The following is a 20,586-nucleotide window of genomic DNA, read 5'->3' as shown; positions in this document are numbered from 1 at the left end:
GAGAAGCCTACATAATAATAATGTTAAATATATAGAGTTAACATTATATAGAGCATCTCTCTTTATAATGTTATATTATATATAACATTAAATACAGAGTTAACAACCAGCTTTCGTCAAATGACAGACTATGTTAATGATGCAAATGCAGGCATCACTGTTGATCTAGTTGATATTCCATATCCCAACCCTGCTAAATGAGTAAACAAATCATTGTCTAGATGATTTGTTTACTCACTTAGCAGGAATTGAAATTGAATCACCTAGATTCAATTTCTGGATTTATCTATTATATGAGAGAAATCATTTTGATGTGCTGCAAACCAATATTATGTTTATTTGATGGTTATGTGGAAGTCTAAACCAGATTTGTAATCCCCTCCCCCTTACACCTCTAATATGCTCAACATATTTCTTCCAAGCAGGCCCATTTGGCCTAGACTGCAGATTATGCAAACACACATATCTTATAAACTCCTGGTTTCTTTAATGATAGATAAGGCAGCTCAGTGATTGTAGAATGGCAGATACTTTGTTTAAAGGAGTAAAAAGACACTGTTGTTTAGATAAAGACTATTCTCTCATTCATATTTTTGTCTGATGTGATAAAGTGACAGCACTTTATCACATTCTTGACAACTGCATTACTCTCAGCAGTTTTTGCAATGCATTAATATCTACTAACAATTTTTGTATTACATTCATTTTTAATAAGGAATAACTTTGGGTATTCAATCTCCTTGAATTCTTCTCCTTGTCAATTTGATATGGTACATGCTCTATCCCTCAACGTGTATTGTTGCATGTAAGTATCTATCTGTGGTCATTTTCTATCCACATATAATGCACACATAAGTTTGTTCTGGCTAGAGATGGAGATTAATAAATTCAGATAAGAAAGTGTCCTGCTATTTCAATTTCTACTTACAGAACGTAAACTATTTATCCACCTGTACACCTACTGAGGGTACATATCAGGAATTTGATGATGAACTATTTATTCTTCCAAAGCCTGCCATTTGAAGGATTCCATGTAAATGTAGCAAGATTAGGATTGACAAGTCCATTAAAATTTCTACTTATAAGACATACTGACAATGAGTTAAAAATATATATCTCACTTTCTATAGCTTAAAAATAGATGAAAAAAAATTGAGAAGGATGATAAGAGATTGCAGTATCTTCCTACACAAATTCAAAACCAATCCAACTGTTGCAGATTGGATAGTGGCACTTTGCTGCTGCAAACTGCTTTTTCCACCTCACCTCAGAGATGCTCTATTAGGTTGAGGTCTGAGCTGGTCAGTGAAGTAAAGGAACCTTGCTCTCATGTTCCTTGAATGATTTCAACATGCTACGTGCTTTGTGGCACGTAGCATGTTGCAGTTTATTGCTGGAAGTACCCATTATCAAATGGGTACTTCCAACAATAAACTGCAGCCATGAACAAATGAACATGATCAGCAATGATGTTATGATAGTAACATAACATTCAGGGAGTGTTCAACTGGTATCAGGGGGGGTGTTCAACTCCCTGATACCAGTTGAACTTGGTTAGGTTCCCTGGTATCAGGGAACCTAACAACACATACTAAGAAAATATTCCCAACATCATTATGCCCCTGCCAGCAGCCTAAGCTGTTGCTACTTGACAGGAAGGATCAATGGTCTCATGTTGTTGCCACCATATTCAGGTTCTGCCACCAGCATGATACAGTACAAAATGGGACTCATCAAACCAGGCAACGTTTTTCCAGTCGACAGCTGTCCAGTGTGGGTGATCACATGCCCGATGAAGCTACACCTTCCTGTTCTTAGCCGACAGCATTGGGATCCAGGATGGTCATCTGCTCCTGTACCCTATCCATGACAGCGTGCGACAAACTGTGCATTCTGAGATGATGTTCTGACCACCACTGCCGTACTGAACTGTAATATGATTGGTTGTGGTCCTCCCATCACATTTCACAATCCCTGCTATTCTTTAACCTCTTGCATGAATGTGCTGCTTCTATCCACAGGACAGCTATTAGCTTGAGGTTGTCTGATTATTACACCACTTCTGGTGTAATAATCAGACAATGGAAAGCCTAGAAGACTAGGCATTTGTAAGATGTACACCAGCATGTCAGGCACCAACAAACATGCCACACTCAAAGTGACTTAAGCCACGCCCTTTACCCATTCTGATGCATCAAACACAATAAACAGAACTGTTGGATGTCTGTCTGCCTAATTTATATAGCAAACTGCAGACCATTTCTGACCTGAAGACTCAACTTCTTTAGGAATAGTCTACTGTCCTAAATGAGGAGGTGTTCTAATAAAGCAGCCATTCAGTATGTATATATATACACATTCTTCAATGCTATTAGTTAGGTAACAGATCATTTGCAGGAAATGAATAATAATGATGCCAAAAAGTATTTTGCTCTTGACAGATATTGCAATAGCATCTGAATGTGAGCAAGGCAGAAGCAACGTTGGACTGCAAGTATGATTAATAACCTTAACATTACTACCATTTTGACAAGTGAAACATTTTCTGTCTTGGTCTTTTGAAGCTGCAGCTCAGCTCATGATGCAAAGAAAAAAGCTGGGGATGGGATCAGTAATCTTTCTGATATTTTTGCATGAAGACTTGAATATATATATATATAGATGGATAGATAGATAGATTTTTTTTTTTATATTAAACTTGATAAAATATACATTGGAAGATAGATAACAAAAAAGGACTATTTACATATTATAAGAATATTACAGAGAAAAAGTCCACGCAGTTAGTCTATTGGCTGTGCGCTTCGCAACCATATGACTGGGGAAGGAATGTCCCAGGTTCGATTCCTGTCGAAGACGTGAGGAATTTGAGGATCTTCCTCAGCCATAGCCAAGTTAGCCGGTCTTGGGCACGGGCAGTAAGGTTTTTTCCGCGTTTATCTGATGTTTTTCATCCCGCAAGCAGTCAAACCAGCCCTGTGAACACACATGGATCTACAGCCATAAATACTTAACCCCCCCCTCATGAGGGATCTCAACTCGCCCCAATAAGGACAGGTGAGAAAAAGAGAGGAAACTCCATACAGATAAATAAAACAGAGAAAAAAGGATTTTCTTTTTAGATATACAATAGAAATGAGGGTAAAAACTACATTAGTTGTAAACAGGATGTGTCTTTTCAGTAAGAGTCAATATTACAGTTCAGTATCACTTTTAATTATTTTTCAGCTGAAGTGTATTGTCATCGGCAATCTAGAAAAGGGTACCAGTTGGGTTCCACTTCTCTATGAATTTTGCAAAAGTTCCTGTTTCTTTGTAATAATCAAATTCCAGTGAAAGTCTGCTTTGTAGTTTCCGATGTAGGCTACACATGAGGGTTTGTTCCGGTTCCGACAGATAGATAGACAGACAGATCTTCAGTTTTTCTGACATATGAGTGAGTGTGATATCCAGGAATGGAAAATAACTGTTACCTTCCAATTCCGAGGTAAATTGTATTCTTTGGTGTTGATTGTTGAGATGGTTCAGGAACGCTTTTAAAGAATCTGGTCCATGACTCCAAATTAGGAAAACATTATCAATATACCTTTTCCATAACCTTGGCTTTAATGAAAAGGAACTGATTTCTTAATTTTTTAAGAAATCAGTTCCTTTATTTTATTTCCTATTATATTTCCTATTATATCAGCTACTTTATTTCCCATTTAGGAAAATAAACCATTCTTGAAGTGTGTCAGAAAAATTGAAGCTCTCTGTTCATAGAAACCCACACATACCATATATATAAAGGTATGTTTCACTGGAGAGAATACAGCAACCGATATTATATTATACTTGCCAAGAAATTATATTCTTGTTTAATCCTTTGCCTAAGTATAAGCAAATAAGATTTGCATGTGAAGTACCATAGTTGTATTACTTGGACTACTTCACATGCAAATCTTATTGATATAGGATAATGAGGCACGTCGAATGCCTCATTATTCCATAATGCAAAGTACACCTTCTTTCAGAAATGTATATTGCATAACAGGAAGGGTCACCAACCAGACCAACTTTGACCTTTATTGAGGTCTCGTAAATGGGAGACAGACCCAGAAAGATATCAAGGTTGAATTATTAATTCAGAGGTAATATTTTCTATATATGAAATCTTGTTTACTTACATTTGGATAAAAGGAAATTAAACAAAAATATAATTTCTTGGCCAATATAATATATTTTATAACCAAGTTAAATAAACTTTCTGCAGCTACCCACATTATAATGATGAGATTTCACTAAAAGCAATCAAGAAGGAAAGGAATGAATTAGGAGAGTTAAAAGTTCAGGGGATCATCGCCAATAGGTTTCCTCATGGAACATGTTAAATGAGGAGAATGTGATGACAGAAGTAGTTGGTTTGCTGATAATGAATATAAAGTGAGATATGATAGATACACTAGCAAATGCATTACTTGTACACAATTGTGTTTTGACACACTATGTTTTCCACAGTGTTTCACTAGATTAATTTTCAAAAACAAATGTTAGTATAGAAATAAGATGACATTAAAAACTGTTAGCAGAAAAAATGTTTAAAAATCAAAGCAAAAATGGATTAATTACCAAAATTAATGAATCCAATAGAAAAGTTTAAATAACCAGAAATTCAAAGCGAATATAATGCACTAATTATACACATTTAACTATTTAGGACATGCCACTTTTATCAACAGCTTAATCATAAATAAAATATCACTTACTCAAGATTTTTTATTTTCTTTCCTTGCCTATGCAGCGTTACAATAATTCTTAAAGATCTAGAAAGAAAGGCACATCTATATATATATATATATATACACACATACACACAAAACTGCAGCATTTAGAATGTAAAATACAAAAGGTGATCACCAGAATTACCACTAGGAAGTTAACAAAATAATGCAATGGTATTCAATATAAGAAAACATAAGTAAACAAATCTGCACGTAACCTTAAGGTATAAAAATCAACTGGATATTAAATCCAGCATTATTTCAAAGACTATGCAGAAACTATAAAAGTTTCATATGAAATATGACCAGAGAACTTATGGAAATACACCCGCCAGTATTTACGAGTTGCCCTAGTAGAGAAAGAAGATGACATAAGAAAACCTTATAGGAAACATGCCCGCTATAACAGCATATATTTGCCTCCTATTGGTCCATTTTGATAAAGTTTCACTGGCCTGACAGCTGTTTCAAATTGGTTGGTTTTTGTTGGAGACCAGGCAGAAACCTTAAGAGAGCAAAAACTCTCAGTACTAAGGAACTTGAAACATTGGAGAGGTGTATTTTCCATAAGAGAACTCTCAGTGAGTGCATAAAAGTATTTACTGAAATAAAGAGCCAAATGGCTTCATAAATTTTGCATCACTGAAGTGAAGCCTTCTGGCTCTTCATTTTAGTAAAAAACCTTAAGGTATTTATTAAAATTAACATTGCAATAATACATAACATAGATGTACATCACTTGGTAACTCAGTTCCCTATGCTCAAATACAAGGGATAAGTAGTGCACAAAATATGGCATCTGTTGATGCCCAATGAACATAGTAGTATATGTCTATTGAAAATGATGTTTTTACATTATAGTAACATTTTCATTCTAGTTTTCAGAAAGAATAGGTGTATTCTTTTGAATAAAATTTGAATAAAACTTCATCCATTCCTGAATAAAAATGAATCCTATCTATCAAAAGAAGTGCACTGCATCCACTGATCTCCAACAAAATACCATCAAATGTGAGATATTGTAAAATAATGTTAATTATTTAAATTTAATGTCGGTTGGGCCTTTGTATAATATTAACTAAATTTATTTATTTTGACTTAACTTTATTCTATTCAACTTCATTAAGTTAAGACAATCGTCTGCTGTAACATAAATCTGTCAAAGTTAATCTTACCATAACCAATTCCTGCCCCCCTGCATGCACTGTCCTCCTCCCCATTTTGACTGCAGTTATTCAAGTTGTTGATTTACAACTTAAATAAAGGGTATGTATTGCTCCTATTTATCTCATCTGGATATGCTTTATCCAGATCTACAAAATTAAAGTACAGATCTTTGTTAAATTCTCACAATCTCAACTATTTCTCAAAGTGAAAATCTGATCTTGATAACTCCTGTTTTTGCTGATTTTGGCAAACAGGACTCTTAACCTCCCAAACGGCTAGGACATTTATAGACATCCAGCTAAATCTGGATATGATTCAGCCCACCCGTTGAAAGGACATGGATAAGAAGTGCAATTTGGCCATGATGCCGTGTTAGATCCTGAATGGAGAACTTTACAAGTAAATTCTTTATTCAGGATTTAACATGATAAATATTACTAATTAAGGAGATACCTGCACATCAGCTAATAATTATGAAAAATTTCTTTATGTTATGTGATAATGTGTAGTTCATATGTGCCATATATTGAAATTTATTCCTGTATAACTGAAATGAGAAGAAGAGAATTTTGTGTCAGAATAGTAAGACTTATGTAAGGGAATTGTTAAGTTATTTGTAAATCCCATTAAGTACATTACGAAATTTCCAGAAAGATAATAAGTAGTAATCCGGAATAATCATGTATAATCTGTATGAGTTGAGCGTAGCGATGGAGGCTGTACCTACACGGAAAGTGATGTCAGAACGACCACCTGGAATAGGGTAACCTAACAGATTAGGGAGAGTGTATGATCACCCAAGGGACATGAACGATGGGGTTCGTGGGTAACAAACACATCGAATAGAGGGTGCCCGAAAGGGTGAATAAAAGATGATGCATGCCATATTAAGGGCGTTTTTTCTTCTTCGGATCCTGGATTCGAGTTTTAGGAGGTTTGTCGTGGGGATTCATGAGAAAGCAGTGGGTCGAATACTGTGATGTCAGACGACTAGGCCTATTCTTGAGGAGAACGCTTGAGGATTTCCGAGCGAAGCTGATCGTATTACGACAGCCTATGCAGAATCGAGCCTTCGAATAAAGTCCCATCGAGGAGAACGGAGAAAATTTCCTGCAGAGTAGTAGACAGCACGTCACAGTCCAAAAATGATTCAAAGAAAAGCTCAGTGCATTGCCAGATGCAAAGACGGCCGATAACTATACAGTAAGGTAATCCAGATCTACGTGAGATGGCGGCATGAAATCAGAAAGGATCCGGTAATGTAAAGAATTTCATTCTATGTTAAAAATCGCTTAGAAGAATAAGAAATTTGTGTATACTGTAAACTAAAGAACACTAATAGAGAACTTTTAAGTGAGAATTTGATTGAATTAGTTAAGACCACGTGGAACAAAGAATAATTGTTGATAGGCAGTATTTTGATTGAGAATGGCTAGGCTTGACTAATGGAATTTAGAATTAAGATGGTTATTGATAGAGTATTAATGAAAGTGTTCAATGCATGTTCTGTAAATAACTTGTCAAAGGAATTATATTCTAGTAGTGTTATGCTTACACTTAATCTTATCATTTCGTAATTGAAGGATTTAGCTTACTCAAATTCATTGTTGTGATTTAGTATGAACCTTAACTTAGAGTGAGTTTTGTTCTATCGAGTATTTGAATTTTCTTAACTTTAAATGTTTTATGTTTTTCCAATAAACATGTTTGTACCTTATACCTGAGTTTATGCCTGATTACGAATTGAAACCACCACTTATGAAACAGAACCTTTTGGCAGGAAGGAATTAGATATTATTGTTTAAGTGAGATTCAGGTCACGACTGCTAACTGAATCTGCACAGCACTAGCGTAAGATCAATTATTGTGTGTATCCCTTTTGAATTTAGAATTGTTTCCCGGAACAAGAGTCTATTCTGTTATAGGATATTGGCTGGTGCAGCATAAAATAAATTTTGCCAATATCCGAAAAGGAAATTGTACTGAATTAATAATTTAAAGGCACAACAGTAGATTAGAAAATGGACTATTTAGAGGTAGAACAAGGTATAATATAGAGAAAGCAATTCCATAACATTTAGAAGGTGTGATAAACCCTCACGCTGAAGAGAACACTTAATTGGATTCACGCTGAAGAGAACACTTAATTGGATTATCACACATTCATAGCTGCGTCTCAGTTGTCTATAACAAGAAACACAGTTCCTGGTTCTATGCTGGGACTGGATCTTAGTTATATTGGATAGACTAAAAATATAGAAATTATTTATATTTTTGTTCTCTCTTTTTATTGTACAATGCAATTTTAATGCCTGGAGAAAATAAAGATCCTTGCATAATTTCTTCATTTAAATATTGCCTTACCTTGGAGAACCAATTTCATTTTTAATTTTTTTGCCCTAATTTTTTTCTAATCGCTTACTCGACAAAACATTTCCTTTGTTCTCGAAGAAATTAATTCACGATAATTATTTGAAATTTTATTTAAAAAAAAAAAAAGAAAACCAGCTGCCGACGTTCCAGATTATATTATTTTCATTTTTGTTCAAAATCATCGAAATCGAATAATACTTCACAGATTTCCTTAAGGACACGCTTGATCGACTTTGCTTTATAGAAAATAACATGAAATTCTTTAATCCTATCACTAAATTTTTTTCTTTATATAGTAATCTACTGTTCTTTGCACTTTCACTTGCTTGGTTTCCCTCTATAATTAGTCATTAGAAAATGAAATTAACAGTTATGGTTTAAATTTATATATATTTTTTTTGCATAATTCAGATATTATGCTCCAATTTTTAAAGTAAGCGATACTTTTACTTATATTCTATCATTCAAATTATGCATATGCACATGCATCAAATGTGAAATTTCATTTCCATATTTTTACGATAGAATTGAATTTTATTTCGCCTTTGATAGCTTAACCCCCCACCACCTCCTGCTGTGCTGCATCACCATCACACACCCAAAAACTGTTATGAAACATAGGTACAGTTTTTATTTAATTCGTTATTTTCCTCTAGTTATTGTTCCACATAACTTTAATTTTTCGATACAGAAACTAGGTGGTGATTATTATAAATCAGAAAATCTTCTTCTTCTTCGCGTTATTCCCGCTTCCTATGCAGGGTCCGCGTGTTACTTAGATGCGACTACTTGTTAGTACTACTCCCAACCGACCCGTCGCCTGGTCTGCCGCTGGGGGGGATATATTTTTGACTGTAGAGGTGTATGTTCACGGGGCCGGTTTGCCTGTTTGCGGGATGAAAAACGCCAGATAAACTGGCGGAAAAAACCCTACTGACCGCGCCCAAGACCGGCTAACTTGGCTATGCCTGAGGAAGATCCTCAAATTCCTCACGTCTACAACGGGAATCGAACTTGGGACACTCCTTCCCCAGTCATATGGTTGCGAAGCGCAAAGCCACTAGGCTAACCGCGCGGTCATTATAAATCAGAAAATATACATATTATTTCCTGATTATTATAACTCAGGAAATTACTTGACATTGGGTAATAGGGGAAATTAATTTTTAAAATCACTGTCATCCTACAAATGCAATATCAGAATAAAGAAAGATGGAAAAACCAAACAAGAAATTTCTGCCTGTAAAATATTCAGATATTGCTTGAGGCTCTTTAGTGAGCTGTCTACTGGGATTGTTCTATTGTTCTGTTTCTCAGTAGGGGTTGGTAATCTCTGTTAGCTTACAGCTTATTAGTGAGCAGAAAGGAATATTAGTAAGTATACCCAAGACACAATTCATTTATGAAATGGCAAGTAGCAGTAACATTCAGGGTAAGAAAAGGAAACTTTGAAATGCAGAAAAGTTGGAGCCTTTGCCTTTCAAGCAGCTCTTGTTCTACCGATGAGGAGAGAAATCTTTCTAGCTCTGAAGATAGCGATTCTGCTTTACTTCAGATATTTATTCGTGAAGAAAATGGGTAATTTCCACTGAACGTACACCAGTTCACATCTTGAAGGTGAATTTTTTAAGTTGTTTTTATAAATAGAATGATATGTTGTTCTTCTGAAATATCAAATAGTACATTTTCGAAGGAATAAAATATAAGAGGAATTGGAATACTCTTTCCAGTTCCTCTTGAAGACAAATTTTTAAGTTGTTTTTATAACACAGAGAATGCCATATTATTACTTCGAAGTAGCTTATAGTACATTTTTGTAGCAATAAAATAGGGATAACCATTGGGAGTATCTGAAGCCTTCTCTGTGCAAACTTTTTTCATGTCAACAACTGCAAGACTTTGGTATCAATACCACATTATTACTATATGTAGGGAAATTAACATCAGAGATGAGACTAAATATGTTTTTTTCAAGCCTCCAATAAACTGAGTGATGGCTTGCAGTGTGTTTTATTGCAGAACCAAATCATAATTATATCAGATGTTATAATGGCAAAAATAGTAAGAAAAAATCATTTGCACTTTCTTTTCAAAACACAAAGAGAGAACGTAAATTCACCCAATGAAAAAGAAAATATTACATATTTTTCTTCTGTTATCTGATTTTTTTTTTCTTGTAGTACAAAGAAGAAATTACTGCATAAACATGGGGTTATGCAAGAGTACAAAAATCTGGAAATTGATTACATTATAACAAATAGAGAAACCATGTCAGAAAAAATTATTCACGTAAGAGTTCTAACATCAGCAGACATAACGACATTTTCTTCTAGGTTAGATACGCAGCATTGTTGAAGTAGCAAAACCTTTGTTACTATTTTACACTAAAATGAATGGGCATGTTCCTTAAGTGATTTACATTTGTAACAGTTGTCTTGCGAATGATTTATAAAATAAATTCTACGAAATATCTGCAGATTGAATAGGTTTATAACCCCCCCCCCCCCAAAGAAGATTATGTAATGCACATGCTCATTTTCTTTTAAAATAATTCAAGTCCTCTTTTTCAAGATAATTGTATCAAATAATTTATAATTTTTTGTTAATAAAAGTGAAACTGATCATTATAAATTAAGAAATTATTTTGACATAAATAATGTATCAGCATTTAAAGAAATGTCAGTATTTCTGTCAGGATATCTGCTAATCAACAATTGAAAAGGAAACAAGACATTCTTGATGTATTCTGCACTGCAGCTTGAGGCACTTTAGTGTTCTCTCTCTTTTCTTTCTCAATAGCAGTGAGAGTAATACGCCTTTAGCTTTTCCTCAAGCTAAGAGGATATTATCAAGTATTTCTAAGACAGATTATTTCAGAAATAGCAACCGGCAGCAGCAGTAGAAGTAGTAATATTTAGATTTTTTAAAGAAAAACACCCGGGTGTTTTTCTTTAAAACATTTCTTTTAAAGAAAAACACCCGGGGCAGAGCTGACTACTACCGGGTGCGTCCCAAGGTGGCGGATCGGGAACAGCCTTCAGATATGGAGGCTAGCTGCGATATAAGCAGAGCAATCTGGCGAATAAGCAGCCGTGGACCAACAGCGACTGAGCTATCAGGGCGTGGGGGAGCAGAAGTGGCAACTTTGTCTCACTTAAAACCTCACAAAACCCAATGACAACTCGGTGACATTGCGAGTAGTGCCGCCATTAAATAAGTACCTGCTGGGGTCACTGCCCCTGACATTGGGAAGCAGCATTGTCAGTACTGACACAAGGTTGAAGCCAAATGATGACGGAAAAGCTTGTGATCAGAGATTTGCAGATGGCAATATGATTATATTGTGTACGTCTGTAATACTGCGGAGCAGAAAGCAAACAGAGAAACTACTGCTCTACCTTATCTCCAGAACAACCACCATGGCAAGCAAACCCTTACAATTGGCCCCAAGTTCCCGGCGTCCCTTAAATGGGACGGGGTGCGAAGAATCTCCAGGCTCAAAATGGTGTCCACTTTTAAAACTGCAACTTGGAACGTCAGAACTCTCTATGAAGCTGGCAAATTAAGAAATGCCACAAGAGAAATGAAGAGGCTGGGCATCCGATTTTGGGAATTTGCGAGACGAGATGGCCAGGATCTGGAAAGTGTCAACAAGATAATACAACAATGTATTACTCTGGGAATGATGAGAACAAACATCGACACGGTGTAGCTGTAATAGTAGATGAAGAAATCAATAAATCAGTACTAAATTGGATTCCATTTTCTAAAAGGATAATGCTGTTACAACTTAAGGGAAACCCCGTTAACATAAATATCATCCAAGCTTATGCACCCACAGCTGACAAAAGTGAAGAAGATGTTGAAGAGTTTGATGAACACCTAAAAGAGATTAAAAACCTAACAAAGAAACATGATATAAACATAGTGATGGGTGACTTCAATGCAAAAGTAGGAAGAGGGGGTGATGGAGAAATTGTTGGCGAACATGGCTTAGGCACCAGAAATGACAGAGGAGATCGCCTAGTCCAGTTCTGTCAGGAAGAAGATCTAACAATATCAAATACCTGGCTTAAACTTCCACCCAGAAGACTATACACTTGGAAATCGCCTCAAGATAACCAATATAACATTGTCCGAAATCAAATTGATTATATATTGATAAATAAAAGATTCCACAGTAGTATAAAGAGTGCAAAGACTTATCCTGGAGCAGATATCTCATCAGACCACAATCCCATAGTTGCAGAAGTACATCTTAGATTAAAATCAGCTAAAAAATCACAAAAGAAGAAAAAGAAAATTGATGTAGAAAAACTGAAAGACCCAAACACAAATAAAAGTGCCAAGACACAGCTTAACCTGCGATTACAACAGATTAACATAGAAGAAAATAAAAGTGTGGAATCTCTTTGGAATAGCTTAAAGAATGCCATTGTAACAACAAGTATTGAAGAAGTAGGTTATGTGAATAATATAAAACAACACGAATGGATGACAGATGAGATTCTTTCTCTTATTGATACAAGAAGAATGTACAAAAACAAAGACCTAGCCAGGTATACAGAAACACATAACATCATCAAGAAAAAAATAAAAGAAGCCAAGGAAAATTGGACGAAAAATTGATGTACTGAAATTGAACTGCTTCAGAAGAAACATGATAATTTCAATCTGTATAAGAAAATCAACGAAATTTCCGGAAAACTGAGGAAAAAGCAAATAGTGTCTCTAAGAGACGAAAATGGAAAAATAGTTCTAGAAGAAGAGAATAAAGCACAGATTTGGATAAAATATGTAACAGAACTTTTCAATGATACTAGACAGAAGCCTATAAATATAAAAGATAACATTCAAGGACCAGCAATCATGAAATGCGAAATAGAGAATGCTATACAAACAAGTAAAACAGGAAAAGCCAGTGGACCAGATGGTGTGCAAACAGAATTTTTAAAATTGATAGAACCAGATAACATCAAACTTCTTGAAAAACTATTTAATGAAATATATGAAAGTGATGAATTTCCATCAGATTGGCTCAAATCTACATTTATCACTATCCCAAAGAAACCCAAAGCGAATTCCTGTGGTGACTTCCGACTTATTAGTCTAATGAGCCAAACATTAAAAATATTTTTGAAAGTAATTCAGAATCGCATTTATAGAAAAAGTGAAGAAACTCTAAGTGAAACACAATTCGGCTTTCGGAATGGTTTTGGTACTAGAGAGGCCCTTTTCTGTACCCAAATATTGATACAAAAATGCATAGAAAAACAGAAATCTGTCTATATGTGTTTCATAGATTTTGAAAAAGCATTCTACAAAGTCAGACATACTAACTTAATAGAAGTCCTTCAACAAACAAGGCTAGACAAACAAGACATAAGACTAATAACAAATCTGTATTGGAATCAGTCAGCTACCGTTCAATTAGACAACATTACCACCAGTGATATTAACATCAAAAGAGGAGCGAGACAAGGATGTGTGCTCTCACCACTCCTGTTCAACATATACGCAGAGGTAATATTTAAAAAAGCATTGGAAGAATGTATGTCCAGAGGGAATCACAATAAATGGAAAGATGTTAACAACCTACGATATGCAGATGACACCGTGCTAATTGCAGATAACATTATGGATCGCCAAAAACTCATTGACAGAGTATACATAGAAAGCCAAAGAATGGGAATAAATATAAACATCAACAAGACAAAATACATGATCATCAGCAAACATCCAGCCTCATCAATGAAACTGACACTCAATGGGAAAAATATTGATCAAGTGTCAAGATATAAATATCTTGGTTGTTGGCTTAATGAACGGTGGGATCCAGAAATAGATATAAAGACAAGGATTGAAGTTGCACAGCAGTCCTTCATGAAAATGAGAACACTATTCTGCAATAAAGACCTAAACATGGAAGTCAGATGCCGAATGCTGAAATGTTACTTGTGGTCTATTCTGCTCTATGGAGTTGAAACATGGACATTGAAGGCGACAACCATCAAGAAAATCGAAGCCTTTGAGATGTGGCTATACAGAAGAATGTTAAAGATATCATGGACAGAAAAAAATATCAATGAAGAGGTCTTAAAATCCATTGGCAAAGCTAAACATCTTGTACAAATAATCAAGAAACGAAAAACATCATATCTTGGCCACATCATGAGAAACAGCAAATACCAACTTCTACAAACTATTTTGGTAGGAAGAATTGATGGCAAAGGAACTAGAGGAAGAAAAAGAATATCATGGTTTGACAACATCAAGACGTGAACAGGAAAGAGCAGTGCACAACTGCTCAGATTAGCACAAGACCGCAGTTTGTTCGCCAAGATGGTCGCTGACATTCGATAGAAGATAGCACAATAAGAAGAAGAAAGAAAAACAAACAAAAACAATACTAACTAATAATTAAGGAATTGACAGCATAGACTAGAAATATAAATTAAATAAACTTTAATATATACTTTCCGATATTTCAGCAAACGTCATGTTACCATCTTCTTGGGAACTTAATACAAAGACAAGTGCACACAAGTACTACATAACAGCAAATGAGAACCGAAGCTAGGAAGCTAACGTTTTCTAAAGTCCTGATGATGCCCCCCTGGCGGGCTATATTGGTAGTTCTTGGCCTTTGGGCTGAAGTTCTGATAAATGTTTCCCAAATTTGGGGCAGTCTCATGCATTCAAATTTGTTGAGGTTTCGCATGTTCCCAAGGGCTGAGGCTGATTCCATGAATAGTCTTTCATATTTGAACTTGCTGCAGTGTATTACTGTGGCTTTCTTCCATCTTATTCTGTGGCGAGTATCCAGAGCGTGGTCTGCAAGCCCAGAGTGGCTGTACTGGTGAAATCATATGTAATCCTTGTGTTCTGAGATTCTGATATTTGCTGTCCTGCCTGTTTGGCCAAAGTAGGACAATTTACAGCTGAAAGGGACCTGGTATACACCAGGTAGGTCTAGGGGAAGTGGTTGGTCTTTAATGGAGTGGATAAGGGATGCCAATTTTCTACATTGTCTGTAACAAGTACTCAAGTCGTTTTTTTAAGATTTTGTTGATTTTTTCCGAGGTGCCTCGGATGTAGGGAATGGTGATGGATTTAGAGTAATCTTTTTTATGAGGGGGGAGGGGGGGGTTGTGGATAACTGGTTTAAGTATTTTTTGGATTTTTTTTGGGGGGGGGGGTAGCCATTGGCTGAAAAAGTGTCACGGATGTGATTTAGTTCAGTGGTTAGGGCTTGATCATTTGAACAGATTATTTTTGCCCTGTTGAATAGTGTCTTAATAACTCCATATTGTTGTGAGGGGGGGGGGGGTGATGGGATTGTTGAAAGAAATAGAGATCACCAAAACGGATAAGGGGACCGCCACTGTGGTACTCAATCTTACTGACTACACAGGTAAGCTTAAGGCTTTACTATTAGATCGAGCCACTTACCTCCCTATTCACAATCCCACCAACTCTCAAATTAGAAAACTCCATAGGCTCCTTAAAAAGGTCACTTCTTGGCCTGTGGAGATTATCAACAGACTAAAACCATATAACTCTAGACCCCCCCCCCCCCCGCATATATGGACTCCCAAAAATACATAAAGAAAATGTGCCATTACGTCCCATAGTGGATGGCATTGATTCCCGCACTTACAAACTAGCCAAGCATTTAGCCAAAGCGCTCTCACACTATACTGGCAACACACCATCACACGTAAAAAACTCAGCCCACTTCAAAGCCAGTATAGAGTATAGAAAACCTTACACTCCAACATAAAATGACATAATGGTCAATTTTGACGTCTCGTCCTGTATTCACGAATGTCCCCCTCAAAGAAACCTTAGAGCTAATCCAAGCTAAATTTCCTCCCGATATCTCAGCCCTATTTCAGTTAACAATGAACTCAGGCTATTTCGTTTGGCAGGAAAAATTCTACAAACAGATAGAGGGGACAGCCATGGGTTCACCTCTTTCCCCACCCTTGGCCAACTTCATTATGGAGACTTTTGAAGAGAAAGCCTTAAACTCAGCCCCACAAAAACCTACCATATATGGCTTCGCTATGTTGATGATGTGTTCGCTATTTGGCCACATCGCCCGGATTCACTCCTCTCCTTCCTAACACACTTAAACAACCAACACCCTAGAATCAAGTTCAGCCTGGAAAAAGAGGAAAACAATAACCTCCCCTTCCTTGACACACTAGTCACCCACCAACCTGATGGAACCTTGGTTTTCTCAGTTTATAGAAAACCCAGCCATACAGGCAGATACATTCACGAACAATCCCATCACCCCCCTCCCCCTCACAACAATATGCAGTTATTAAGACACTATTCAACAGGGCAAAAATAATCTGTTCAAATGATCAAGCCCTAACCACTGAACTAAATCACATCCGTGACACTTTCTCAGCCAATGGCTACTCCCCCCCCCCAAAAAAAAGAATTCAAAAAATACTTAAACCAGTTATCCACAACCCCCCCCCCCTCATAAAAAAGATTCATCCATCATCATTCCCTACATCCGAGGCACCTCAGAAAAAATCAACAAAATCTTAAAAAAACGACTTGACCACTTGTTACAGACCATATAGAAAATTGGCATCCCTTATCCACTCCACTAAAGACCAACCACCTCTCCTAGACCTACCTGGTGTATACCAGGTCCCTTGCAGCTGTAAATTGTCCTACTTTGGCCAAACAGGCAGGACAGCAAATATCAGAATCTCAGAACACAAGGATTACATCCGATTTCACCAGTACAGCCACTCTGGGCTTGCAGACCACGCTCTGGATACTCGCCACAGAATAAGATGGAAGAAAGCCACAGTAATACACCACAGCAGGTTCAAATATGAAAGACTATTCATGGAATCAGCCTCAGCCCTTAGGAACATGCCAAACCTCAACAAATTTGGATGCATGAGACTGCCCGAAATTTGAGAAACATTTATCAGAAGAACTTCAGCCCAAAGGCCAAGAACTACCAATATAGCCTGCCAGGGGGCACCATCAGGACTTTAGGAAAACGGTAGCTTCCTAGCTTCGGTTCTCATTTGCTGTTATGTAGTACTTGTGTGCACTTGTCTTTGTATTAAGTTCCCAAGAAGATGGCAAAGTGATGTTTGCCGAAATATCGGAAAGTATATATTAAAGTTCATTTAATTTATATTTCTAGTCTACGCTGTCAATTCCTTAATTATTAGTTATCATGTCTAACCAGCGTATAAGCCTCTCTACAAGAAAAACAATACTACTCAACTTTCTTTTATGTGGTATGCATATAAACAATTTTGCAAGGTGAAAATATAGCATAGTATTTCTAAAATTTCAAATAATTTCAGCAGACAGTATAACAACTGATTTTAGATTGCAGAGAAATAGTACAAAATTAGAAGCTTCACAGTACAACCATCTTATTGCTGTATTTGTTTTGTCAAAACGGTAAAATGAAGTAATAGATTTTGAATACCATGTGGAAAAGCTTTCAAACCTGTAGAAATTTAGAGTAGTTATGCAATTAAGTTCCAGGAGAGGATAAGGGGGGGGGGGGGTTAAGCATTAGAACTTCAAAATGAGCAAAAAATTTTAATTATTCCTTATATGATATCTTTTATATTATATTCTCAACATATCTACGAGGATATGTACTGAATATTATTGTAACGTGCATAATACAAAAAAAAAAAAAAAAAGACGACGATGAAGGCAAAAAATCACTGCTAAAATACCACTGGATATAAATTTTTCATACCAAAAAGACTCACAATCAGAAAAACCGAGTAATGCAATTTAACATTTGTTGTTCATAAAGACAAAACAAAAAAAAAAAAAAAAAAAAAATCATTTCTAAAACTGAAATGTGATGATCCATATAATGATATTTTGCTAGGAAAGAAAGCAAAAGGTCATATTTATTTCAATAAATATTATTTAAAAATATAAATATTTGACTTAATATTTTCAAAGCAAACATTCGAAAATTCACGAAAAAAATTATTTCTATATTATAAATAAAGTGAAAGAACAATCAGTGCAACTCTTCCGGTGCACTGATTTGAAGAATAAAATACAGGTAACCCTCGTATAACGCGAATGTTAGGTTCCATAGAAATGCCACGTTATGCCAGACTCAGATCACATAGAAAAAGTAGGGTTATGTTCCGAAATTGTTTTTTTTTTAGTTATATAAACAACAAAGATAAAAATATTTTTATATAATTCAGGTAATTCATGAAAGTTAAGAAAACATATGAAACAAATACATAGTATAAAATTATAAAAATTACATATTATACATAAACTTAAGAGTAATTCTATCTTTGGAAAATTTGAATCCAAGAGGTGATCTTTCATTTTTCGAAATATAGGTGCGTTTTTGCATTTTTTTCCAATATAACCGGGATTCATCTGCATTGAACACCTGGTCTGAACTATAAATGTTTATAAACTATGAGAGCTTTTTATTTAATAAGATTTCCATCCAAAGAAAATTCTTTGGATGGAAATCTTATTAAACAATTTGGATAGAAGATTGTACTGGAGTACAATCTTCTATCCAAATCATTAGAGATTTCTCCATTTTTCTATTAGAATATCGCGTACACGTGCAACGCGCTTTGCACTTACTGTTGACCCAGCAGTAACACTTTCTCGGATTTTGTGTTCATCTTGTTTCATTGTTCGAATTATTGATTCATTTAAATTCAAAGTCCCTGCAACAGCTCTTGGTTTTTCTCCATTTTTCAACCGATCCGTGATTTTAATTTTTTCTTCGAGAGAAATGAATTCCACTCATTCATTTTCATTCATCTTCAAGGCCCACCTTTCATAACTGGGTTGTGGGGGCAGTAGCTGCAAGAAGAACTTCCCATGTCACGATCCTCTATTACCAAGTTCAGGTGTTCTGGTGGGACTCCCAAACGTGTCCACCCAAGGTTTTAGATAAAATCTATCCAGTGAGTCCTTGGCCTTTCATGTGGCCACCCACCCTCTGGCTCGGCAAAGAGGGCCTGCTGGGATAGCCTCTCTCTTGTGACATTCTGACCAGGTGCCTGTACCAATGTAACTGTGACCTCTCAACACAGAGAAGCATCAGTTGAGTATTGAGGGTTTCCTGAATTGCAGAGCTTCCAACTCTGTCAAGTATTGTCAGCCCCACAACCCCTCAAAGGAACCTCATTTCAGCTGCTTGGATTCATGTCTGCATTCTTCGGTCATTACGCAATTCTCATGACCATAGGTGAGGATGGGGACATAAAGCCAGCAGGAGTTAAGCCAGCTTTGCCTTCTGGCTTAACTTCCACTCCAATACTACAGAATGGCCAAGCTCCAGCAATATTGCACTTGCTGAGCCAATCAGAGTATCTAGCTCTTCGTCCCACTTTCCATCACTCATGAATATGGATCGAAGGTATTTAACCTTCTCCACTTGCCTCAGTGGCACTCCACTCACATGAAAAGGAGTGGTGACAGAACACACCCTTGGTGGAGGCCAACAGAGACTGTGAAAGGCTCAGACTTTGTGCTGTTTATCCTGACACAAAACTCCGGGCATTCATAAGGGGACTGGATGGCAGCTAATAGTTGGCAATCCACTTCATACTCCTGTACTACTTGCCAAAGCTTATCCCAAGGAACCCGGATTTATGCCTTCTCCAAGTCCACAAAACATGTGTAGACATTCTTGGCATATTCCCAAGATTTCTCAAAGACTTGCCATAAAGTGAAGATTAGGTCAGTTGTGCTTCTACCAGGATGAAAGCCACATTGTTCTTCCTGAAACTTTGACTCAACTATACTCCTGCACCTTCTTTCCAAGCACCTAGCATATACTTTCCCAGGCAGGCTGAGCAGAGATGCCACGATAGTTGCTGCAATCTCTCTGGTCTCCCTTCTTGAAGACTGGTATTATTATGCCTATCTGCCATTGCTTTGGTGCTCACTCAGATATCCAAGCAGCCTGACACACTCGAGTCAGCCAGAGAACCCCATCTCGATTTAAGGCTTTTAGCATTTAGAGCCGAATGTCATCATCACCAGCAGCCTTGCTTGATTTTAGCGATTTTATTGTTAAATGGACCTCTTCTGCTGTGAGACTAGTCATCGCCCCGATCTGCACCTCTTGGATGTCCACAACTGCTGGGTCACCTGGGTAAGAAGGCTCTCAAAGTATTCCCTCCATCTGTGGAGGATATCCTTCTCAGTTGTTAAAAGTGCACCATCAGAGGGCTTAACTGCCCTTGCTGTGCACGATTTCCTCCTTCGAAGGCAGTGG

At 36.5% G+C, this 20,586-nt stretch overlaps 1 protein-coding gene across 1 annotated transcript in view; it reads right to left on the bottom strand.

Moving 5' to 3' along the window:
- Window positions 1–20,586, bottom strand: part of LOC150098947 (peroxisomal membrane protein 11C-like) — an 87,648-nt gene that overhangs the window by 28,570 nt on the left and 38,492 nt on the right. The window contains exon 3 of the mRNA XM_090405368.1: window positions 4,746–4,802. Within this exon, the coding sequence (XP_090261494.1) occupies window positions 4,746–4,802 (57 nt within the window). The remainder of the gene's footprint in view (window positions 1–4,745; window positions 4,803–20,586) is intronic.

This window comes from Typopeltis vanoorti, chromosome 15 (assembly GCF_054136105.1).
Source record: "Typopeltis vanoorti isolate ZY-2024b chromosome 15, IOZ_Tvanoo_1.0, whole genome shotgun sequence".
In the NCBI taxonomy this organism is placed as follows: domain Eukaryota; kingdom Metazoa; phylum Arthropoda; class Arachnida; order Uropygi; family Thelyphonidae; genus Typopeltis; species Typopeltis vanoorti.
The sequence above is the reverse complement of the archived record's forward strand: the minus strand, read 5'-3'. Positions and strand labels throughout refer to the sequence as shown.